The sequence below is a fragment of the Triturus cristatus genome, chromosome 3_2 (genome assembly GCF_964204655.1).
Source record: "Triturus cristatus chromosome 3_2, aTriCri1.1, whole genome shotgun sequence".
NCBI classification, from domain to species: Eukaryota; Metazoa; Chordata; class Amphibia; order Caudata; family Salamandridae; genus Triturus; species Triturus cristatus.
The window spans coordinates 446,108,159-446,132,924 of NC_140584.1; the positions used below are offsets into that span (position 1 = coordinate 446,108,159).

General features: G+C 46.4%; 1 protein-coding gene across 1 annotated transcript in view; it reads right to left on the bottom strand.

The window, feature by feature from the left end:
- SPTY2D1 (SPT2 chromatin protein domain containing 1) overlaps positions 1–24,766 on the bottom strand; it is a 239,443-nt gene that overhangs the window by 151,057 nt on the left and 63,620 nt on the right. Inside the window, exon 3 of the mRNA XM_085648050.1 lies at positions 809–3,508. Within this exon, the coding sequence (XP_085504176.1) occupies positions 809–3,508 (2,700 nt within the window). The remainder of the gene's footprint in view (positions 1–808; positions 3,509–24,766) is intronic.

The following is a 24,766-nucleotide window of genomic DNA, read 5'->3' on the forward strand; positions in this document are numbered from 1 at the left end:
GGAGCAAAAGACTCAAGGAATCTCCGCGTCCCCAAGGAGGTTGAAAAGGTGACCCTGATCAAACAGTAGCAGAAAGAAAAAAAAAATACAAGTAAGATCAGTGCTTCAAAAATACATAACTTTCTAAAACCCATCACCGATTTAAACATTTTTGAAAAGTACCCAAAGGCACACTCAAATACAGCCTTTTATTATTAGTGAGCTTGCTTTTACAATGCTGCATCAAACCATCTATACAGCAGCCAAACACAGATGCCATGCATAAAACGTTTGTAGAATATATAGCTATGTTTATTAAGCACAAATACCTGTTAGTTTACAATTAGATGCCATAATACATTCCAGTCACTGATTAGATTTGAGCAAGATTAATGAAGCGCAGCAACTGCCTTTAGATGGCAAGGCGATATAGTCTCGGTGGTCCGATTCAGTTATAGGCGACTAACACAATTGCAGAAACACTCTGGAGCATTCCCTATGGCATGAGAAGCCTTAAATTTACACTCTGTTGCATCAAATCCAGAACTACTTCATCGCAAACAATGTTTTATGAAATATAAATATAATTTAATATAGAAGCAAAAGCTACAGGCTTCTTTTCTCTATGTAAACATAAATAAATTAATAAAATGCTAAAATTTGCTTTGGTCGACACTTGCATTAACAAAACATTGCAACTAGCTGTACACATGAAATCATATCACAACTATCCCAATTAGGACAGCATTTGTAAACAAAAAACTAAATGTATTACGGTCACAAGGAAAACAATGTAAATCATTTTTTTTCAGAAAAATTAACACTTTACCTGGTGGGCGCATTATTGGTCTTTGTCCAGGGACAAGAGTGGGCCTCGTTCCATTTACTGGTCCATTGTTTGGTTTTGCACCAAAGTTCTTTGTTGAGATGGTTTCTGCCACAACAGTGCATTTAGGTTTGGATGGTGCAGATTTACTGTTTTGCACAACAGATTTGCTGCCGTTCAGCCCACTGCTTGCACCATGGCACCCAGATCCAATGCCTGAACCTCCACCAGGCCTCCCAGTGCCAGAGACTGACCCAACACCTTGTTTCACAGTTTGCGAACCCAATTTTCCACCTGGATGTGCAGGAGCAGCACCAGAGCTGCCAACTGGACGCACAAGTCCACTCTGTCGGGCAGGTCCAGAGACAGACTTGTCACTGGGCTTTGTAGTTCCAGAGACAGAGCTGCTAACAGGTCTCCCTGGACCTGTAACAGAGCCAGTGGCAGGCCGATTAGGTTTTGCACTCAAACTGCTATTAATTGGCAAAGATCCCGAGCTACTGGTAGACTTTGATGATTCCTTGCCCAAATTGCTGCTTGACCGTCCAGATCCAGAGACTTTCTCAGAACCCGATTTTGGTTTGTTGCTTGAACTTCCCCCTGAACTTCCAGCTGGCCGGGATGTGCCAGGGCCTGAAATGGTGGATGGCCGCGAAGAACCGGAACCCTGACTGCTGGATGGTCGCGAAGACCCAGGGCCTGAATTGCTGGATGGTCGCGAAGAACTAGGGGCCAAACTGCTGGATGGTCGTGAAGAACCAGGGCCCGAACTGCTGGATGGTCGTGAAGAACCAGGGCCCGAACTGCTGGATGGTCGTGAAGAACCAGGGCCCGAACTGCTGGATGGTCGTGAAGAACCAGGGCCCGAACTGCTGGATGGTCGTGAAGAACCAGGGCCCGAACTGCCGGATGGTCGAGAAGAACCAGGGCCCGAACTGCCGGATGGTCGTGAAGAACCAGGCCTCGAACTGCCAGATGGTTGTGAAGGCCCAGGGCCCGAACTGCTAGATTGTCGCGAAGGCCCAGGGCCCGAACTGCTAGATGGTCGCGAAGGCCCAGGGCCCGAACTGCTAGATGGTCGCGATGGCCCAGGGCCCGAACTGCTAGATGGTCGCGATGGCCCAGGGCCCGAACTACTGGATGGCCGCGAAGACCCAGAACCCGAACTGCTGGATGGCCGCGAAGACCCAGAACCCGAACTACTGGATGGTCGCACAGAGCCAGGGCCCGAATTGCTGGATGGTCGCACAGAGCCAGGGCCCGAATTGCTGGATGGTCGCACAGAGCCAGGGCCCGAATTGCTGGATGGTCGCAAAGAGCCAGGGCCCGAATTGCTGGATGGTCGCAAAGACTCAGAGCCCAAACTGCTGGTTTGTCGTGAAGACCCAGCCCCTGAACTGCTGGTCGGTCGCAATGATCCAGAACCCAAACTTCCAGCCAGTCGTGATGACCCAGCGGTGGCTGAATTGCTAAGAGTACGTGATGACTCTGTCCCTGAACTGCTGGCTGGCCGGGACGACCCAGAACCCAAAGTTGCATCTGGCCTTGCTGACCCAGCGCTTACAGTGTTAGCTAGCTGTGGTGGCTTGATACCTGAACTGCTACCAGCCCGTAAAGACTCACTGCTTGAACTGCTGGACAGCTGGGATGACCCTGCCCCTGAACGGCTCATCGGCGGCACGGTACGGGCACCTGAACTGCTGGGCACGTGGCTAGAGCCCATTTTGCTCCCAGATTTCCCTGAACTGGAATGCATCTTCAAATCGTGACTGGAAGGTGTAGCTTCAGATTTAAAAGGTATAGGCTTACTTTTCTTCAAATCAACTTCTTTTGCAGGTTGAATTTTAAGTGATCCATTCAGAGTTACCTTTGAGGTTGAACTTTTAATATTTGACCCAGGATTACTGCTCCCACTACCAGATAAGGATTTAAGAGACCCACCCTGTCCAGTTCTTGCTTTTTCTAGTGTAACACATTTGGCATTCGAACTTGTGGATTTGTCATTTGACACAATAGTTTTGGATTTCTTATCAAAACAACTCACAGATGACGGATTTCCTTTTACAACTGAATGTTTTTCTGAAGAGCTTTTGCTGACATTATGTGACTTAATATCTTTCTGTGAATAATTTTGCTTTGAAGAGTGAAATTCGCCAGCACCTTTTGGCTCTTTTTCTATTCGTCTCACATCCTGCTCTAGGCATATTTTCTTGTGCTTTCTTTCCCTACACTCCAACTCTTTCAGCTCCTCTGCAGTTCTTGGTCGTTCTTCAACCTTTTTCACAGTTTTCATTACTACTGGCTCAAATTGTTTCTTTTCTGCTAGTTTCAGCAGATCTGTAAAGTTAATTGGTGGGGGAGGGGGCAATCTTTTAGGTGGCTTTGGTTTTTCTTCTACTTTAGGTGGTTCTATAATTTCCGGCACAAATTCCTCATACTCTTCAGCTTCTTCCTGCTCCGAATCAGTCTTGGTGTATTCAAAGGATTCTGCTTCAGAAATGTATTCCTCATCTGCACTCGGACTGGACATCTGTTGTGTTTCTTCAAAAATTGGACTTTTCTTAGGCTTCTCCTCCACGGGCACTCCATTATATCCTCTAAAGTTGTCCTTTGTCCTGGATGCCATGGCTCTTGCTTTTTTGTCATGTTTCAATTCTTTTCGTTTAGCAAGAAGTTGTTCTTTTTTTCTTTTTTCTTCCAGTTCTGCATAGAGAAAAGGAAAACAAATTGTAAACTGTAAATCATGACCTTTCCTAGATCCACAAGTACAATCATTTGACGCACTACAATCTCAAAGCCAGTATCTGGTATATCTGATTAAGGAGTGGGCTCTGGTTTGACTGCCATCTCACTAATGGTTTTGATTTAACTTTAATTATTAATTTACTGAAAGGCAACCTGATGTACCCTAAGGGGGATTTGTTTCATGAGAAAGTTAAATTTAACTTTTTTGAGGACTTCTTTATTACTGTACTTCCTTTCACTCCTATACCCATCTCTCCTATAACCAACTCATGGGAACCATGTACCACCATGTTGAAATATCACAACCTAGATCTTAGCCTGTTAAAAACTATGCATGAAAACTATTAACAATCAGCAGGGGAGTAAACTCTTCATTAAGAATCTTGAATTTATGTTCATCACCAACTAGTGTGAATGTCAGTCAGCGAGCATTATTCCATAAAGTAAAGTGAGAGCAGTTCATGGTCCGAGCTATTGCCTTTACAACAATTATGTGGAGGTGTCCTTAGGCTACAACTTAACCCTGTAGCACTGGCTTAGCTAACTTACCTCTGTGTAAGAACTGTGCAGTGGCCTGTGAAAGACAGACCTGTGAAACCTATTAACCAACCTTTGTAGGAGTAGCTAGTAGAATCTCATTATTGACCACTTCAGGTCCTGTGGATTAACTTTTTAATCTTATGAGCGAACCAAGGTGGTTTTGTGTGTGTCAGCATGAGCCACGATGAGTACGGCTCATGGTGATGTCCCCCTGAGGCCCACAGTACCCAAAAATCAATGTAACACACGTATCATCTTCACCAGAAAACTTGGCCTCACGTATTTTGGGGTCTTCAGTAACTCACACTGTACATACTATGGTCTTAGGGCTTTTGTGTTTTATGTATCTGGCCTAAATATGCCCATTTAATGAATGGTATTCTGTCTGTGAACAAACACTATCATAACCTCACCCACTGCTTCAAGCATCAATTATCATTTGGTTTATTCTTCTCAATTAAGTTAGTTTGTAATATCTGGAGAGCGTTACTATGGATAACAGTGTTTATCCTCAGGAGAGTGGCTGCCTAATGCAGTCTGACCTATACCCGGAAGGTCGATTTAGAACATTACAGAATGCAATAGAAACACTTGCCTTGGGCTCTGGACAGTTCCTCCAGTAAGCAAAGATTGCAGCTACCTTCCGACAACTGTGACCAGCATTTCTGGATGCCCCTGACCCCCCACACACGTTAGTCAGTATGATAATTATGGCGGGTGGACGTAAATTTGTAGCTCATCTGTACCGGGTGCTGCGTGCAGACAGACAGCTCAAACCATTAAAAGTGTAGGAGAGGTGACAAGCCATATGCGGCGAACCCTTGTTCCTTAGAAATTGGTCCCATACACATGCAGGAGTCTGGATAGTGTCAGTTTGCGCAAGATTCAATACAACATTATACAAATTACATATTTGTCCCCCGGATGTTTACACGTAATTTATCAAACATGTGACTCTTGAAGTCACAAGTGTACGAACCCTGAGGCAGACATTTTTTCACTAATGGTTTGCAACTGTCCGCTTGTGGCCATATTTGCAAGAAGAGTGGTCGAGCAGCTTAACCGTGCTGGTTTGGATATCCCACTGACGATTGGTAGTTGCCTGTTGGGACTATTGCCCAGGGACCCGAAACGCAAGTTCAGGAGACGATTTGCGGTGCTGGGACTAACGGTAGCAAAAAGACGCATAGCGACTCACTAGAGAGAAATGGGAGGGATATTTGAGGGAGTGGGCAACCGCAAAGGAAGAACATATCAGAAGAACGAGGAGGGACGACAAATTACTGGATGTGCTGCTTGCTTGGGGAATGATGATGCAGGATCTGTTAGACCCAGGGCTGAATTCGCAGCAGGAGTCAGGTGAAACGGAGAAACGCAGATAGTCCAGAGGACGTGGTTTGACCCAACAGTATATGAGCTGTTTTCAATATTGACTTTCTTGGTACCACTATATAATGTAACAGTACTCTAAGTAGGCTGTGGTTTCATTGATAACTGGAAGCAGGTTGGGGCAGGAGGGAGGGGACACTGAATATTATAGTATTGTTATGTTGGTTTAAAAAAAGGATATCAGAGATATCTGATACATCACTTTCTAAATAGTTGACTTTGAATTATCCTGAATGTGAATACTGCTCATGAATAAGAGTCTAATAAAGATATGTCCCAAAAAACCTGTGTTTTTCATCTAGCCAAAGTAGGCTATCCTGGTATTCCTTACTTTTTTTAGTGAGAGGACCCTCTCCTATGTTCAGGCGTGTAGACTACCATTCTAACCCTAGTGGAAACCCTTCCATCTGCAGTTTTAGTTTCTGGGCGGGGTTCTGCTCCAATTACCAAATGCGATTACTAAAACATTGGACGTGGGAGGTAGACTTGTTTCACCCTGGCCTGGGGAAATCTTCAGGAGACAAAGGAAATGGAGTAGAAAAGTCCCTCAATCAGGAAGGCATTCGTGCAGAGATGGACAACAGCCCATACACAAATGAGATCAACAGACTGTGCAATACACACCCAAGATCCAAACAAACCACACCACTGACCAGTTCACACGTGAACGATACGTCCAAATACAAACAGGAAACTTTCTTCCTACCCATGGTGACAGCAAGACCCATAACTTTGGGGAAATTATTGATTCATTATTCGGGTGTCAGTAAGCAATCTCCCTCATAGATGTGGGCAGAAATTCCAGTGCCCATTGTCTGGAAAAGCACTACCATGACTGTCAGTCACTGCACTGCCAGGACTGAGAGAGTAGTAGAGACTGTCACAAAGAAAAGTGGTACCTCTACTATGTCGTTTCTAAGTAGGCAAAAAAAAGTTTAAGGGAAAAACAGTCTATAGGTTATTTTGCAAACTGAAAATTATTTCTTACGTGGTAGAGATTTTGTTAGAGATATTTCAATTTTTCACTTTGTTCCTATACTTACGTAAAGTACTTTTAAGTAGGGCACACTTAAGTCCAGTACCTGTCCGAAAGCTGTGATGGGTCAGGCAGCTCGTGCTGCTAATAGACAACCTACAACCAACCTGGTTTCGCTTTGCCATTCATGGCCACTTACCAGTCCATAACAGATGCCTCACATGTGGACTGCAGTGTGCACATGAGCAAACCACAAATCAAGGAACAGTTGCCCTCCACTACAAATTTTCAGCACTACAATTTTTCAAACTGTCACCACTGGGTCTGGCTCTGAAGAGGCTCAAACCCTATATATACACATTGATGAGTAATGCAAAGTCATATCTCTCAAGGAAATTTTATTTAATTGCATCTACCCTAAGTGACAAGCAATGTGGCATTCACACATGGGAGAAATCTGGACAGTTGCACAAAGAAGTCACCCTCAAATAGATCTAACAGCCACCAAGGCAAACAAATTGCTCAGATGAAGTCTCCAGATATCCGCAACTGATCCTGGAAGGCAATGACTACTTCATTATTTCATCTGAGATCTCTGAATAGACTTCTACCAGATCCTACTGATTTTATATGTAACCAATCATTGCTCACAATCCAACATGAAATTAACCCTCATCACAAGAACAATAGCTAAGCCAGATGGAGTACTCTCACCTTCAGTATTTGTACTCATTTTTTAAGTTGCAATTATAGTTAACAAGACAACCAGACCTAGGTAACGAATTCTGCATCTTGGTTCTCAATATCTTGGGAGTTAGATTACTCAAATCTCTTCCAATAATGTGTGGATAGCATTAGAAGTCTAGACAACGAAAAATACATCCAAGTAGAAAGGATTTCTGCCATGATGTCATTAACATGTACCACCTTCCCCACATTTGTACATGATTTACTTTCTTGATTTAGTAATAAGTCATTTAGGATAAGTGCCTATTAAAGTGCCTCCATCTGCTCAGTCCGCTAACCTTAGAAGTAAGCATGCCATTCATGCATACTTTTCCTGAGAGACTTTAAGATGTATCCCCTTCTCTGCCCTCACCACTTACATGGAACCTAAATCAGTACTAACACTCACAACAACCCTCTATATAGCCCATGCATACTAATAAACATCTTGCACTGAAATTCATTTTCTTGATTGCGAGAAAACCGCCACAAAGAGTTGTTGAGATCCAGGCAAACACATCAGCCATACCTGTAAATATGCAAGGACTAACTATACTTGCTACGTACTAAAAAGTTGCTTCTATGACTATTTCTGTATTCTGTACTGCTCCAACCTTTGAGTACTATCAATCCTCGTTAGTCCAAATTCATCCTAAGAAAAGACTGCATATCAGAGATGCAAAACTTGCATTTATGTATTACACTGACAGGACAAAATCTGTATGAGGTTCTCAACAACTGCGTGCGTGGTATGCTCCACAGTCCATTGATAACAATATCAAGAACACTGTAACATAAAAGGTTGAATAGTTCTGTATTTTCAGACATTTTATTTGTTAGCCAACAACACTGCAGTCAAAGCCTATGGCAGCTTTTACTGGCACCGCTTCCATGACATACATATGTAAAGCTTCAACTTATTTAGAAGAGCAGGCATTCACTAGACTTTACTGTGCCAATACACTGGCAAAGCAAAAGTTGTTGTGGGACAGAAGATGTCAAAGAATTTGTTTACTGATGCTCACTCCTCAAGTTCGCCTTCCTATTCTGCACGGCTTGTGAATTTATAATACTTCAAATTGGAAAGGGATAACCTCGATCCTCCCCCCCTCCCCCCAAAGAAAATGTACTACAATTTAATAATTAATCACCGGAGCTAGCTGAAGGTGGTGGCAATGCTGTGGTGAATGCATTTTTCTGACGAAAGTCATCATGAGTAATGTGGTCTCAGTCAAGTATGCACAAAAAAAACCTGTATTTATATCAACTGTATGACAAAATGATGAACAGCATGTGAATTTGAAATAGTCTCATGTTGCAAAACTATTTCAAAGAAAATTTGAGCTCTACCTGAGTTTTAGCCTGGCAACAGTCAAGACTTCTTTTATGCAATTTTTTTCTTTTATGATAGGAAGGAATATTAATCCTCTTACCCTCTCGCTTGCAGCTAGTGCAAGAGCGCACCATGTCCTTATAAAGTTCTTGTTTAATGGCTCTTCTTGCGGTCAAACTATTTTTCTTATCCTGAGACATACTTTCCTGACCGTGCCCACATATGGTCATCCTTAAGCGACAGGAAACCTTTGAATTAAGCATCCCCACGAGAGAGCGTAAGCTTCAAACTAAATTACAAGTTATCACTTCATATTTTCTTATTCACAAACTCCAAATAAGCAGACCTCTAAAATGTCATCAACACTGTAGAAAGGTAGCACGGCTTCTAATGTACACTGTCATTGGTCTTTACATAAGGCCTATATTGTAGACATAGCTTTAAGTATAGTGAATACAAATGTTTACTGCTGGCAGTGATGTGCTTTGGTTTTATATCTGGAACATAGTGACCATTTAGCTCCAACTTTGGATGCAAACAGTCTTCCTGCACAGTACATATAGCCACACTGAACCTGGGTTGAAAATTATTCAGTATTACCTTAGCGGAGCAAGACAAAATTAAGTAAAGCATAATTAGGAGTACACACACTGCAAGTCTGCAATTTGTGTTATGCATTTCTGTCTCACATACTCATTCCCCTAGAATGATTGATGGCTCTAGCCCCCGATCTGTTCGGATACACCTTTTTGTGGTATGGCGAAAGGACGAGAATACATTAAAGAATTATATTGCATCTGCTTGGGAAATTTCTGGGGCACGACCCTGCACTGCTGCTGCAACAGAAGATCCTCCCGAAGGGGCAACCGCATCAGAGGACAGATGCTCGTGCTCAGGAGTTTGTGATAATAATAAAAACAACATTCTCCTTGCCCAGTCCAGAACCACTAAGATGACTTGTGCCTGGTTGGTCTTGATCTTTTTGAGAATTCAGGGCGGTGTAGGCGAGAAGGCATATGTACAGAAGCCCTAGGATCCAGTCTAACCTGAATGCATCTCAAAGCAAGAGCCGCATTGGAAACTTCAACGTGCATAAGTGCTTACATTGTGCATTATCAGTGGTAACAAATAAATAGAGCCATGGTTCTCCCAATTTTTCAGAAGAGATCTTGCACCATCACCAGAAGTAGGCAGCGACAGATGAATTAGTCTGTCCTGCCGTTCAACATCTTGCCAGGTGCTGCATGACCAAGAAGGTGTTCTGTTGCTCCAGCAAAGTCCAGAGGCACAGAGCCTCCTGGCACCGGGTCCAAGACCCCACTCAGTCATATTTGTTGCAATACTACATGAGGGAGGAGTTTTCAGTGAACACCAGAGCCAAAGTGGATGGAGGGGACGAAGGTTTTCAATGCCAAGTGGATAGCTCTCAGCTCCAAATAATTTATGGGGAGTTTGGATTCAGCCGGAGACCAATGTCCTCGGATCTCCGCCTCTCCAAGGTGACCATCCCAAGCTTGAAATGATGCGTCCGTCACCACTGTCAGTTCCAGATCTGGAAGAGAGAGGGGTCTGCCCATGGTCCAATCACAGTTCGTCAACCACCACTGTAGATCTTTCTCATTCTCTCCCCCACCCCCAGATCTGGAGCAGATTGGAGATATTTGTGTGGTGTTGTACCCACTGGGACTTCAAATCCCACTAGAAAACCCACAAATGCCTAATCAAGCGTGCTTCCTCAAAAGATGCAGGACACCATCAGTTCCAGTAGCCTTTGAGTCAGTCTCACCAAAACCCAGGACTGAGGTCTAAACATCGGGATCATAGCCGGAATGTCCTGGACTCTCTGCTCCTGAGGGTAGGCACCAAACTGTACCATAGTCCAGGATGGTTCAGATGAAAGAGTGTCTGTGAGGTAATCAGGTGAGACTTTGGCAGGTTGATAGTGAATTCCAGCAAGAGCAGAAGGTTTGCCATAGTCTGGAGGGAGTGATGACTGCTTGAGGCAAGCCCACTTTCAACAGCCAGTTGTCAAGGTAGGGGAAGACTGGAACCTCTTGACCGCCACAGGTGTGCTGCAATCACCATCACTTTTGTGAACAAGCGAGGGGCACTGGCGAGGCCAAAAGGGGAGCACAGTGAACTGGTAATGCTTTTGGCTTAACGTGAACACAAGGTAACGCCTGTGGGCCTGCAGGAAGGGAATGTGGAAAAACACACACTCTGGAGGTCCAAATCTGCCATCCATTCTCTAGGGTCCAGGGCAGGCAGAACCTTAGCCACTGTGAGCATCTTTAATTTCTCTTTCCATAGAATGGTGCTAAGAGGGCAAATATCTAGTATAGGATGAGGGCCTACATCCTTTCTCAGCACCAAAAAGCAGCAGCAATAGCAATTACGTCCTACTTCTGGTGCTGGCACTTTCTCGATGCCTCTTTTGGTCAACCAAGCCTTCAATTCTTGAGGGAGAAAAAAGAGATGATCCTCAGTCAGCTGTTCCGGGGATGGTGGCAAGGGTGGTGGAGTCTTCAGGAAGGGTAGGCCATAACCCTTCTGAACAATCTGCAGCACCCACTTGTCTGAAGTTATTGCTTGCAATTTGGTCAGGTAGTACTGGTTTCTGCTGCCAACGGGATGGGTATGCTGCAAGGAGGACCCATTAAAGAGTTTTTAAGGCTGGGACAGGGGACTGGACAGCACACTGGCCGTGGGTCCCATGTCCTCTATGGGATTCGCACCGCACTCACAAAAGGACTGGGAAGCTTGCTGGCATGGAGATTAAGACATGTATTGCGCACACCCATGTCAGCCTAACTGTTGTCACGGAAGAGGAGAAAGGATTGTCCACTGAATATATAGTCGACAAGTTTCGGCCAACCTGTTTATGGCCTCTTTAGGACTGTACAAGTGAGTGTGAACCAGCTATAATCGCCCTAGGACTTCATTATCTTCCCTCTCTCATGGGGGCTTTCTTTTCACTATAGTTTGCCTTTCGAGCCATCATGTAAACTCATTACGTTTACTGCATAAACCATGTTATTAAGAGATGTGGCAAGGGGTCGGAGTCTAGAAGCAGGCTATATCGTGACTACGCATCACACCAAGGGGTCCGTCCGCCAGATCTCTACGCGTAAATACTCTATCAGAGCCTCCTGGAAGTAGTTTACTTCTGCGACGACTATATATTAAGTGGTCTCTACGCTGACAGTTGGAAAAGAACAACTGACATAAGGACAACAGATCTAATCAAATTGTATTTTCTTCATATTAAAATTAGGTGACATCTATAATTAATTGGGGACTAAAGGAATTACATTTATAGTGTCAGTTACCGATGATCCTATTCTACATAGTTAGCCCTAAACTCTAGAGGGTTACTTTGGCCACTGTAGTGAGGAGGAAATATTCAATACTCACATCAGGGACTCAAAGAGTAGATTTACCAAGAGGGGATATGGACAAGAAGTCCTGGATCGAGCAGAACTAAGGATTAGCAACATAAGTAGGAATGACACATTACAGGAAAAACCAACTAGGGAGGTCACCAATACGAAAGATAGATTTATAACTCAATATACAGTGCACAGTGGTGCCATTTTTAATATCTTCCGGAAACATTGGCACCTTTTGACTGAAGTCTCAGGATACAAGAAAAAGATGGGAAGCAAAAAATAGAAAAGAAAAAATGACAAGCTAAAACCGGGAAAGCAAGAGAAAAAAGCAGAGGGGACAAGAAAAGGGAAACAAAAATTACGTGAAATAGAATACAAGCGAAGGAGATTAACAGAAGCAAAGTAAACAAGTGACGAAAAACGAGGAGGAGAAAGGAGGAGGGAGATGCTAGCAGAGCATCAAAGGGCTGGGCGAGAAGGGAGGGGGGGAATGCAAGGAGCAGAGGAGTAGCTGTGCATTTGCACGCCATCGTGCACGCAAGCACTAGGCCAGCAAAACCATGTGGGTAGCACTTTTGAAAACCCACTTACTATATGTCTCGCAGAGCACAGAGCAGCACATGCGCTGACTCAGCGAGACCTAAAAATGGATACATTTGCAAGCAGCTTTCACAGACACTCCCCCTGGACCCTAATGGCTAGCACTCAGTCCTTCACAACCCCAGGACGGCTCCACCATAAGTAATGAGGCACTACTACGTGCCATCCAGGACTCCAGGCATGTCCTTGAGGCCAAGATCAGAGAGGTAGGGGAAGATGTGGTGCTCCTACAACACTACGGGCCGTGTGACAAATGCGGAGGGTCGCATATCCACCCTCAAAGAAACTGTCACTAAGCTACAACAGACGGCGAGGCGCTTGCAAACGGCAGGGGCGGTACGGTGGCAAGGAGTGAGGACACGGAGGCTCGCTCTACTACAATAATCTTCATTTGGTGAGGTTTCCCAAAGGATCTAATATGGAACATTTTTGGAGTTATGGCTCTGCAGTTTTCAACTGGGAGACCAGCTATCCAATTGCTTCTTAATTGAAAGCGCTAACCATGCACTTTCTGTCCGGCCACTCCCCCTCATGCTATTATTGCATACATCCTTAACGACCTGATTCTACGAAGTGTGAGGACACTGGATGGCAAATGTCAAAAAAACTTATTTTCTCAGACTATATTAGACTGGTGCACACCCAGAGGAAGTCACTTAAACAAGCAAAGCAGAAACTGAGTGCCATGTAGATCAAATACATGCTCCTGTTCCTAGCCAAGCTGAAAATAATTTTTCCAGGGGCAAACCCTGTTCTTTGAACACCCCAATAGGGTGTAGGAGTGGCTCAAAGAGAGCCAACAGGTTAGCAGAGAAGATCAAGAGGGAAGCAGTTCTCAGATAGGTTAAAATGGTGACACCCGCAGTTCTTCTACTCCTGGAGACCCACTTTCTGGGTACAAAATTCCCCTTCCTCGACCGGTATGGCTACACTAGGGTATTCCTATTGGAGCTAGGGCAATGCCAGTCCTGTTGTATCACACTTGCCCAATAGTTATCACAAAGTCCCATCTAGACAATCAGGGCAGATATGTGCTCTTGGAAGGCATTCTGGAGAGACAGCCGTGAGCAGTATTTACATTTACACTTACACACACACTTACACACACACACACTTACACACACACACACACACACACACACACACACACACACTTACACACACACACACGTTACTTACCTTCGGTAACGCTTTTTCAGGTGGATACAGTATCTGCCTGTGGATTCCTCACCTTGTGAATATCCCCTGCGGAAACTTTTGTAGCAGCCCACGCCGATGAGGTCGAAGACTACGTCACAGAGACACGGCTCCGCTCACGACTCCGCTGACGTCACCGGCTCCATAAGAAGACCTCGTCGGCGTGATGACGTCAGTACCGCCCCTTTTTTCCGTGCTTTCGAGGCACACGGACGGACTGACAGCAATATGTACATAAACAGCATACAATATGCATATTAACACACAGTGTAGAGAATATAAATAACATCACTTCCTTGACAGTAATAAACCAATTTGAAACCATCAATAGAAATACAGCATAGAAATACTAATATAGAATCACTGGTATAGAAGGATGGACAACGGGGAGGCGGGTGGGTCAGTGAGGAATCCACAGGCAGATACTGTATCCACCAGAAAAAGCGTTACCGAAGGTAAGTAACTTGGTCTTCTGATGGATACATCTGCCAGTGGATTCCTCACCTTGTGAATAGGTTCCACAGCAGTCCCCACTCCCGGAGGAGGGTGTCCACCCTTCTACACCAGAAAATCCTGAAGGACGGAACGAGCAAAATGTCCGTCCCTCCTCACCTCGGTGTCCAAACAATAATGTTTTGCGAAGGTGTGAAGGGAGGCCCAAGTTGCCGCCCTACAAATGTCCTCCACAGGAACCCCCCTAGACAAAGCAGAGGTGGAAGATTTTGCTCTAGTGGAATGAGCCCTTAAACCCTCCGGAGGCTCCTTACCAGCCAAAGAGTAGCAAATCTTGATGCACAAGACAATCCACCTGGAAAGGGTGCGCTTGTGCACCGCTGGACCTTTCCTGCAGCCAGCAAAGCCCACGAAGAGCTGATCATCAACCCTGATGTCCTTTATCCTGTCCAGGTAAAAGCTCACCGCCCTTTTAGGGTCCAAACGGTGAAGTCTCTCCTCCTCCTTTGAAGGATGAGGGGGGAGGATAAAAAGAAGGAAGGGTAATGGATTGTCCCAGATGGAAAGGAGTTACCACCTTAGGCAAAAACGCAGCCCTGGTCCGGAGTACCATTCGTTCAGCATGCACAGTCAATAATGGGGGCTTTGAACTAAGAGCTTGAAGCTCACTTACCCTCCTTGCCGAGGTAATTGCGATAAGGAATACCGTCTTGAAAGACAACAGCCTCAAGGGACACTTATGTAAGGGCTCGAAGGGAGAACCCATAAGATAGGTTAATACAAGATTTAAGTCCCATTGGGGCACAATAAAGGGAGTAGGAGGAAACTTATTTGTAAGAAAAACCGGTCGCAAACGGGCAGATTCTCAGAATCTGCCACTTTGGGACCGGTATTTTTGCATTTGTAAGACCCTTTATAAAACGAAGAACAATAGGCGACTTGAACAGTGACGGCTGATCCGGCAGGCATAGGAATGCCGACAAAGCCGATAAATATCCTTTAACTGTAGCCACAGCAAAGCCTTGCTGAGCAAGAGAAAGGGCAAACTGCAAAATGTTAGACAAACGAGCCTTCAAAGGATCAATTGACCTCTCCCCACACCAGAGTACAAATTTAGACCATCTATAGGAATATATGGATTTGGTGGAGTGTCGCCTGGCCGATAAAATAACATCCACCACATCTGGCGGGAGAGAGAAAGAATTCAGGTTGCCCCGTTCAATCTCCAGGCATGAAGGTGTAAGCTCTGGAGGTGGGGGTGTAGAACCTGCCCCTCCGACTGCGAGAGGAGGTCTGCCCTCAGAGGGAGACTGCGCGGAGGGCACGAGGAGAGGTGGAGAAGATCTGTGTACCACACCCTTCTTGGCCAATCCGGGGCGACCAATATAACTTGGGCCCGGTCTTGGCGAATCTTCCTCAGAACCCGAGGAATCAAGGGTATGGGAGGAAAAGCGTAAAGGAGTAGAGAGTCCCAACTCAACTGAAACGCGTCCCCTAACGCCCCCTGCAGCGGATACTGGAGACTGCAGAATGACGGGCAGTGAGCATTCTCGTGAGAGGCGAACAGGTCCACCCGAGGAGTTCCCCACATCGGGAAGACGTGACGAACCACCTCCGGATGAAGCCTCCACTCGTGGTCGGCGGAGAACTGCTGACTGAGACTGTCCGCACGCACGTTCAACACCACGGCCAGATGATTTGCCATCAGACAAATCCGATGGTCCTGAGCCCAGGACCATAGACGCAGGGCCTCTCTGCAGAGACAAAGAGACCCCACGCCTCGCTGTTTGTTTATATACCACATCGCGGTCGTGTTGTCCGTCAGAACTTGAACAGACTGACCGCGAAGGGAAGGGAGGAAGGCCTTGAGTGCCAAACGAATCGCCCGCAATTCCAGAAGGTTGATGTGAAGCAACCTTTCCTCCGGAGACCAAAGACCCTTGATCTCCAGATCCCCCAGGTGAGATTTGGGCACGTTGATCGAAAAACCCAATTTGTACAACAGCCGAGTTGTATCCTGCAGATGACGCAGCACCTTCTCCGATGACTTCGCCTTGATCAGCCAGTCGTCTAAATAAGGGAAAACTGATATCCCCGACCTTCTGAGATGGGCTGCCACCACCGCCATCACCTTTGTGAAGACTCGAGGTGCCGAAGTAAGACCAAACGGGAGGACCGCAAACTGATAATGTTGCGACCCTACCGTAAACCGGAGGTACTTCCTGTGCGACTTCAGGATGGGGATGTGGAAATACGCATCCTGCAAGTCGAGCGACACCATCCAGTCCTCCTGATTCAGCGCCTGAAGAACATGTGCAAGGGTGAGCATCTTGAACTTCTCCTGTTTAAGGTAAAAGTTCAGGATTCTGAGGTCCAATATCGGACGCAACCTGCCGTCCTTTTTCGGACTCGGAAAATACCGGGAGTAACATCCCTGACCCCTCTCCTGCTCCGGAACCACCTCTATCGCACCTTTGTGAAACAACTTCAGGACTTCCTCCTGCAGGAGAAGACGGTGGTCCTCCGAGCAAGCCCCTTGGCAAGGAGGGTAATTTGTAGGAATTCCCGAAAGGGAAGGGCGTACCCATTTTCTGCAAGATCCAGAACCTAGAGATCTGTAGTTACAGATTCCCAATCTTGTAGAAAATGGGTAAGCCGGCCCCCCACAGGACCAGCATGATCCGGAATGTCGAATCTAGGGCTGCTTTGCGGAGGTGGGAGGGACTGAGGAAGAGGAGGAGGAGAGTTGACGGCCACGTGAGCGACCCCCAACTCTTCCTCTGTATCCCTTGGACAAAGAGCCTTGCTGTTGTTGTTGCTGCTGCTGCTGGACTGGTCTGTAAGAGCGAAAAGTCGCCCTACCAAAGCCTCTATACCTTTTGAAAGTTCCTCTCGGCTGGGATTGAAGGCCCAACGACCTAGCCGTAGCCTTACTCTCCTTGAATCGTTCGAGAGCAGCATCCGCCTTCTTCCCGAACAAACCAGACCCATCAAAAGGCAAGTCTAATAAAGTTGACTGCACATCAGAGGAGAATTCAGAGGACTTTAGCCACGCACCCCTCCTGGTGGTGACCGAAGACCCCATGACTCTGGCAACTGAGTCTGCTGTGTCCAGACCACCTTGGATAACTTGGCGAGCAGCCGCCTGGGCATCAGTCAGTACAGCTTTGGTGCCAACTTCTTTGCCGAGTCCATAAGCGCATGGATATAGCGCCCCAACAAACACGTTGCATTTGACGACTTAAGAGCCATACTGGCTGATGAAGACCTTTTTGGCCGATTGGTCCACCTTCTTAGCCTCCCTGTCTCCTGGAACCTGAGGAAAAGCCCCTTTTGATCGTCCCGAACAAGCCGCCTGAACTACCAAGCTTTCAAGCGAAGGGTGCGAAGTTAAAAACTCAGGATCCCCCGGAGCCACTCTATATCTCCTTGCAACTGCCCTGGAGACTGCAGGAGCTGAAAAAGGTTTGCGCCATACCTCTAGCACAGGTTCCATAATAGCCTCGTTAAAGGGTAGCAAGGGTTCCGAGACAGCAGTAGGTGAATGCAACACCTCAGTAAGAATATTAGCTTTAAATTCTGTTGTTGGTAATTGGAGATCCAACAATTCCGCAGCTTTTCTAATCACCGCATGATACGGTGCTGCGTCTTTAGAGGGTTCATCCGATGGTGGAGTGATCTCCCACTCTGGAGACAATTCCAGTTCACTTGCCTCCTTTAACTCTTCAAACACATCATCAGATTCCACTAACTCTCCCTCTTCAGCCTCTTCCAACAGAAAGCGTCTCTCATCCACCACTCTCTGTGCTTCCCTCCTTGAACGAATCCGGATCTGCGGCGCCGTGTGCGAATCCGACGGCAGCGGCGTCGAACGCGGATCAGCCGGCGTCGAACGAAGTCGAGTCGGCGCCGGTGAAGAGGGAAGCGGCGTCGATGTTCTCGGCGCCGGTAGCTGCGAAGACGGCGTCGCTGGAAAGAATGGCATAAACGGAGCTTGAGGGTAGACCTGCGGCACTCCCAAATTGAAAGCCATCGGACCCATAGGTGCGCCAGGGTTATACATTGCCCTTGAAAACACCCCATACATAGCATTTAGGTAATGCGTAGGGTCCTGACCTGGACCAGGAAAAGCAGGATACTGGTCAGGTAACACCGGACTCGGGCCTGCTGACGGTGGAACAAGCGGCGTCACAGTCTCACCCGGAGCCTGACAATCCTCATCCGGGACCGGAGTCGGAGACGGAGCCGGAGGACTCGCTGGAGCCGGAGAGGGAACCGGCGTCGGGGATGACACCGGCACTGGAGAAGCAGCCGGAACCGGCGAAGTCACCGGAGAAGAAGGAGTTGGAGGCGAAGCCGGGACTTGAGAAGGAGACACTGACTCTCTCCGACGTCGAGTAGGCGACTTCGTCTTCGAAGCCGAACCTTTATCGGAATGATGATGCGAAGAATGCCTCCTCTTCTTTTTATGCTTCTTACTCTTTGAAGCATGCCCCGAAGTCGACTTGGGCGCCGACCTCGACCGCGACCTGGATCCAGACCTCCTTCTTCCTCTTTTTTCCTTCTTCTTCATTCGGGCGATGAAGAGCTTCGCCTCTCTTTCTTTAAGCGCCTTCGAGCTCATTTTAGGACAGCTTGAGCAACCTCCCACATCGTGGTCTGAAGACAAACACCAAACACAATCGTCGTGCGGGTTGGTGATAGACATGTGCTTGCCACATTCTCGGCAAGGCTTGAAACCAGACTTCCTCGTTGACATTATCAAAGAAGAACAGAGAAATTCCAGAAAATACACAAAGTAACAAGTAATGCCACTAGTAACGATTCCCGAAATCCGTTGGCGTCGTCGGCGCGGAAAAAAGGGAACTGACGTCATCACGCCGACGAGGTCTTCTTATGGAGCCGGTGACGTCAGCGGAGTCGCGAGCGGAGCCGTGTCTCTGTGACGTCGTCATCCACCTCATCGGCGTGGACTGCTACAAAAGTTTCCGAACGTTGCTGGCGCAGGGGATATTCACAAGGTGAGGAATCCACTGGCAGATGTATCCATCAGAATTAACAGACATTTTGCTTCGTACCCAGCCAGACACGCTGATTCTAGGAAGGGACAAACACTTTCATGGATAAATCCACAGATAAAACATCCACAGCCCCCTCCTCTAGAACCTTGGCCCTCAGTAGATGGGCGATCTCCTTGAGGCTAGTAGACATATGGCGCAAGTGCCATCCCCAGAAAACACCATTAACATACTGCTCAGCATCACATAAAACCCACTTCAGACTCAACTATTTCTAAATGATTTCGGGCCCGTAGTCCAGAACTCCCACACCCTTCTTAGAGGCCTCTCAGATCATGCATCGGTTGAGTTACAGCACTACCCAGAGTGAGTGACATCTAGAGGTTTAACGTGTGGTGGTTCAGGTAGGGCTCCTAGGTTGACCTTCTACGGGTTGCAATAGTGGAATACTATGACCGTAGCCAGCACTCTGTGGAAACCCCAATGAGCCTGAGAAGGAGCGTTTGTGGCTGATCAATGACATGAATGGGAGAAAGATAAGGTCAACCCCTGGAAACCTAGATTCTCGTGTTGTAACAATCATTTTGGAGCAACCATGTCGATAGACTGTGCACAGTGCCTAGCAGATCTCCGCAAGACCTCTAAATGCAAACTCCTTGATTCGGTCAGCATCGACACGTCGCTCGCCTGATACAGACTCTACGAACAGGGCAACAAGGCAGGGGAGCTGATCTACTGGCTGTCCCATAAGCATGATGCCCCGTGTGTTCCCTGTGATACAGACACCCGTGAGCTGTTTTACAAATCTGCGGAGAACTTTGCAGAATACTACTGTATCTCTATAGTCGCAGGTCCCCCCGCTCCTTAAAGTCTACCACCAAATAGCAGCAGCCCTCCCATACAGCCTCTCACAGGGGTGTAGCGCAATGAGCTAGACAAGCCCTTCGCACTGGAGGAGCTACAGGCGGCCATTATAGCCACCTCCTCCAAGAAAACCCCAGGCCCAAACAGCTTTCCAATTGAATTTTACAAGAAATGTCCACTCTACTAGTACCTAATTTGCTGCTCCTATTTGAGGAGGCATGACGCACTGGGTCTTTGCCGCCCGATCTTAGGAATGCCACTATCACCAGCACACTCACATCAGGCAGACTGTCAGTGCTATGCTCATCCTACAGAACCATTTCCCTCTTAAATACAGAGTCAAAACTCCTAGTCAAACTGCTAGCCACCAGACTCGCCAACATTATTAAACCGCTAGTCCACAAGACCAAAAGGGCTTCTTGCCTGTCGGAGGCACACATCACTGCCTACGGAGACTTCAGGATGCCCTCTCCCAACTAGACAATCTACAGGGCCTGGTGGCTTTGCTCTTGGTCAACTATGAAAAAAGAATTTGACACAGTCCATTGGCCTTTCCTATTTCAAATACTCAGATGGATAATCTTTGGCCTTAAATTTTCCCCCCAGGTTGAGGCCCTGTACAATTCCACGAGTGCAAGAGTGGTGTTAATGGGACACTTTCCTCCCTCTTCCACACTGAACAGGGCAAGCGGCAGGGCTGTCACTTGTTTTTTTACCCTTATGATAGAACTGCTGGTGAGATGGATCATGATGGAGGTTCAGCGGAGGGGCTTTTACTGGTCAATCCACCATGAGGACAGGGTGGCACATCATGCCAACGAAATGCTATTGCACATACAGTCCCCCAGACAACTCTGCCCCACTTAATGCAGGTGCTGGACATTTAAGGTGATGTTGCAACTGAAAGAAGTTCTGTTATACACATCTGACAATCCTGATATCCTTTCCTATGCTGAACAACAGACTGGGGTTCACACAAGGGCCATTTAAATATCTGGGCATCACCCATGACCCGTAGACTGTTTGGGAGTTAAACATTGCTTCTAGCCTAAAACGCACACGGGTGAGCTAGACTCCTGGATTGCCCTTCCACTCTCCCTGGGCTAGTTGCCCTGTACAAGATGTTAATCCCTCCTTATTGTTTTATACGTGCCGCAGAATTTTCCTTACGAACTCCCCCCATCGTTCTTCCCAGAAATGCAATCTGCTTCAACAAGGTAATACCGGGCAGACAAGGCACCCAGAATACTTTACGTCAGTGGTTCCCAAACGTTTGATTCCTGAGGCCCCCACTGAGTCACTACTGGGAGTCGGGGACCCCCAAGACAGTGGTTCCCAAACTTTTGACTCCCGAGGACCACCACTGATTCACTACTGGAAGCCGGGGCCTAACTAGTAATTTGTTCGATTTAAATTTCAAACATTAAAACAATCATTCGTAAAAAATACACAAACAAGTGCAGCCCAAACAAATACTCAAATTACTAAAGATTCTCTTATTTTATATTGAAAGAATTTGCAAAAATCGAAAAAAAATAATGGGAAGGTAGGAGCTGTTTCTCGGCAACTGATTTGTCATGTTTGGTTTTATTTCGGTGTACGAGGCTCCTGCTCTTGCCAGGGCCGGACTGGAAACCCAGAGCAACCCTGGCTAATGTTGTCAGACCAGTCCCTGTATGGTGAATACCAAGTGTAGCGAGCGAGCTTAACCACTACATAGAGGGCCCTCCCATCAAGAAAATTAGGGGAAAAAATGTTGCACTATGCAGCACATTTGTCGTTATATATTGAATTGTATTAGCTTTGAAAGCATAGTAAATGATGATCTCACTGTGCATCAGGATATGACAATCTTTGTTGGGGCTCTTTAATGATTCCCTCACTATCACCCTCCAACAGTGCCTCTTATCTCTCCATAGCCCCTCTGTCAAAATGTATTTCATTTGTTTTATAGCACCTCTCATACCAGTGTAGGGAATCAGAGCACTTTACATCACACACATACAGAGAAAATGAATCATACATGTGTAAATCAGTCTATAGAAAATGTTACATAAGGCAAAGGGGACTGACTACAAGGTGTGGCAGTCACGTCACCCATACTGGTAGGCATTTTTTAAGAGTGCTTGGTCTGGAGAAGCACAAACTCAGGATTCAGAACATAACACAGTGGTTAGTGTTAACATCAAGATAATGAAAGACTGCGATGAAAAAAACATAACTTACTAACTTGTACCACACAGTTTGCATGCAGCTCTTTGATGGCAGTTCATAGCTCACTATGCTAGATTACGATTGTAATTTATGAACTTCACAGTATCAGATTCTCGGACAAGAGCAGTAACCCACTGAGCTAGGAACATGAAATATTGTTCTTTGAAATGCACGGTACACCTTCTTTGCAGCAGGCATATTAACCCCCTGTGCTTAGACTAGTCAAAACTGCATTGCCAAAACTCCCATCTCTCTCCAGCAGGTACATCAATCACCAGAGTAATCTTGATACTTTTATTGTTGCCCGAAAAGTGCAGATTATACAAGTAACTTTGAAGTGCTTTGAAAACTGTTGCCTACATACCCTCTGGGAATGTGTCACGGACCCCTGGGGGTTCGTGGACCATAGTCTGCTCTACGTCAATGTACAGCAAGCCAATTTGATGGTGCCACGGGTGCACCAGGCTTTCATTTATATTATCTGGCAGCACAAATTGTGCCCCTGGGACTTTGGTTATTCGGAGACTGCCAAGACTCCTGCTGGCATCTGGACTTGTCCATCTTTGATCAGGTTTACAGGATCCCTTTGCAGTGCTGGTGAGTAGCCCTAACACGCATTAGATGGCTGGGAAGGCCCACAGCTCTGGCCCCCCTGTGGGGGGAGACATGGCTGGGGGAGGTGGCTACGCTGGAGGACTTCCGAGAGTGGGACCCAATAGGGATGTCCACACTGCTTGACCTATGGGACAATGACCATATTGTCTCTTCTGACCACTTCAAAGTTGAATATAAACTCCATAAATGTCAGTTCTTAAAATATGTATAAAGGTACACCATGTTCTCAGGGTCCAGGACTTTAACTCTTTGGAGATGAAAAGATGGTGGGCCCGCTGGGTCATCAGGGAAGTCCCTTCTACTCAATGCCCCAAACCCCCTATCAAAACTATGGGTGAGCTGAGTGGCTGATGTGGGAGAGCTTGATTGCGACGACAAGTGAAAGGCTAAAAGTCATCCCCACAAACCTTAGATTTGTAGTTCCATTACTACCAAAGACTGTACTATAACCCTGACAGGCTGTGGGGAATGGGATGAGTGAGATTGCCATGCTGCATGTGATGTAGGGAACCCGGGGAGAGGCATCCTTTCATGGCATATGGTCCTGTCCTGCTATTACAACCTAGTGAACCTCGATTCAGGACCGGATTACATGGTTGCTATGAGCCTCTACAGAGCTGGACCAAGATGGCACTTCTTTGGGTCATGGAGGGCAGGGGCCAACAACTGGTACCACACAGCGTTTGCTGGTACAGGCTACCTAGTAGCCAAACAAGACATTGCCAGAAGTTAGAGGTCACTGGAGCCTCCCTTCATATCCACGTGGGTCAGGGGAATGGATTTCTGCTGCAAAGCAGAAAAAGATGTAAATAGCAGGGCTACACCACAAAACACCTGAAGATCTAGGGCTTGTGGTTCCTGGGCTCTATACAAGATGACTACCAATGCACCTTAGTTTCAGTAACAATTGTTTTTATTCTAGATCTCTTTGGAGGGGCAGACTGGCTCCATGACCGCTGTTTTTGTTGTCGTTACCAATAGATACATCTATATGATCTTGTGTGGTTAGTAAAAATAAAAAATGCTACCTGTCCAAATACACCCTTTTGAAATGTAAAACCCCCCACTTTTAAATGTTAGTAAGCCACCCCTATTTACAAGTGTGACATGTAGAAAATGTATATTATTGTGTCCCTACTGTGCAACGGCCCTAAATGTTATTTTCACTGTGGCTGGCCTAGCTGCCCTACGTAGAAAACCAGAATACAGATTAAAAATCTCAGAATGTTTCTCAGAAATGGGGCCAGTTAGAAAAATAAACAATAGTTTTTAATAGATATTAAAAATCCAATTCAATGGTGAAATTATATTTTTAATAAATATTAACGAAAAGAAACTCTTTGAAGGTTACCTTTTTCCTACCTGGAATTCAAGTAGACTAATTTGAATTTGTTTTCCAGCTTCACCCTGCCAGTGATTAGCCTTAAATAAGTGTGAAATGCCTCCAAGAGCAAACAATTAGGCTAACCAGCATTGGCAGAGAGGACTCCTCTGAGCTCTACCGGATTTGCAGGGTGGGGTTGTGGGCCTCCTTTTGACAGCACAAGGTAAAAGCTTGCTCGATAGGTGTCTGGGCTTACATATAACACTTGGGGCGGGCTTGGAATGGATAGATCTGGAGTCCAAGACAATTCTTGTGTATCAACTGTCAAGACCCTGCTTTTGCCCTGCCAGACTTCGGTCTCTGGTTTGGTTGTAGGTAGTGGCTGCCTAAAACTGGATTGGAGTGCTCCATGGGGGAGGACACTAGGATTACCATAGTACACCCCCAACTCAGCAACACCCACACACAGCACTCCGAGCCCAAGTTTAGTGCAGCCGACGTCTTTCACTATCTTGAAAAAGGGTAAAAAGGGTAGGGTTGGTCCCGGAAACTTTTACCAAATTTGTTAGGGAGGGGCC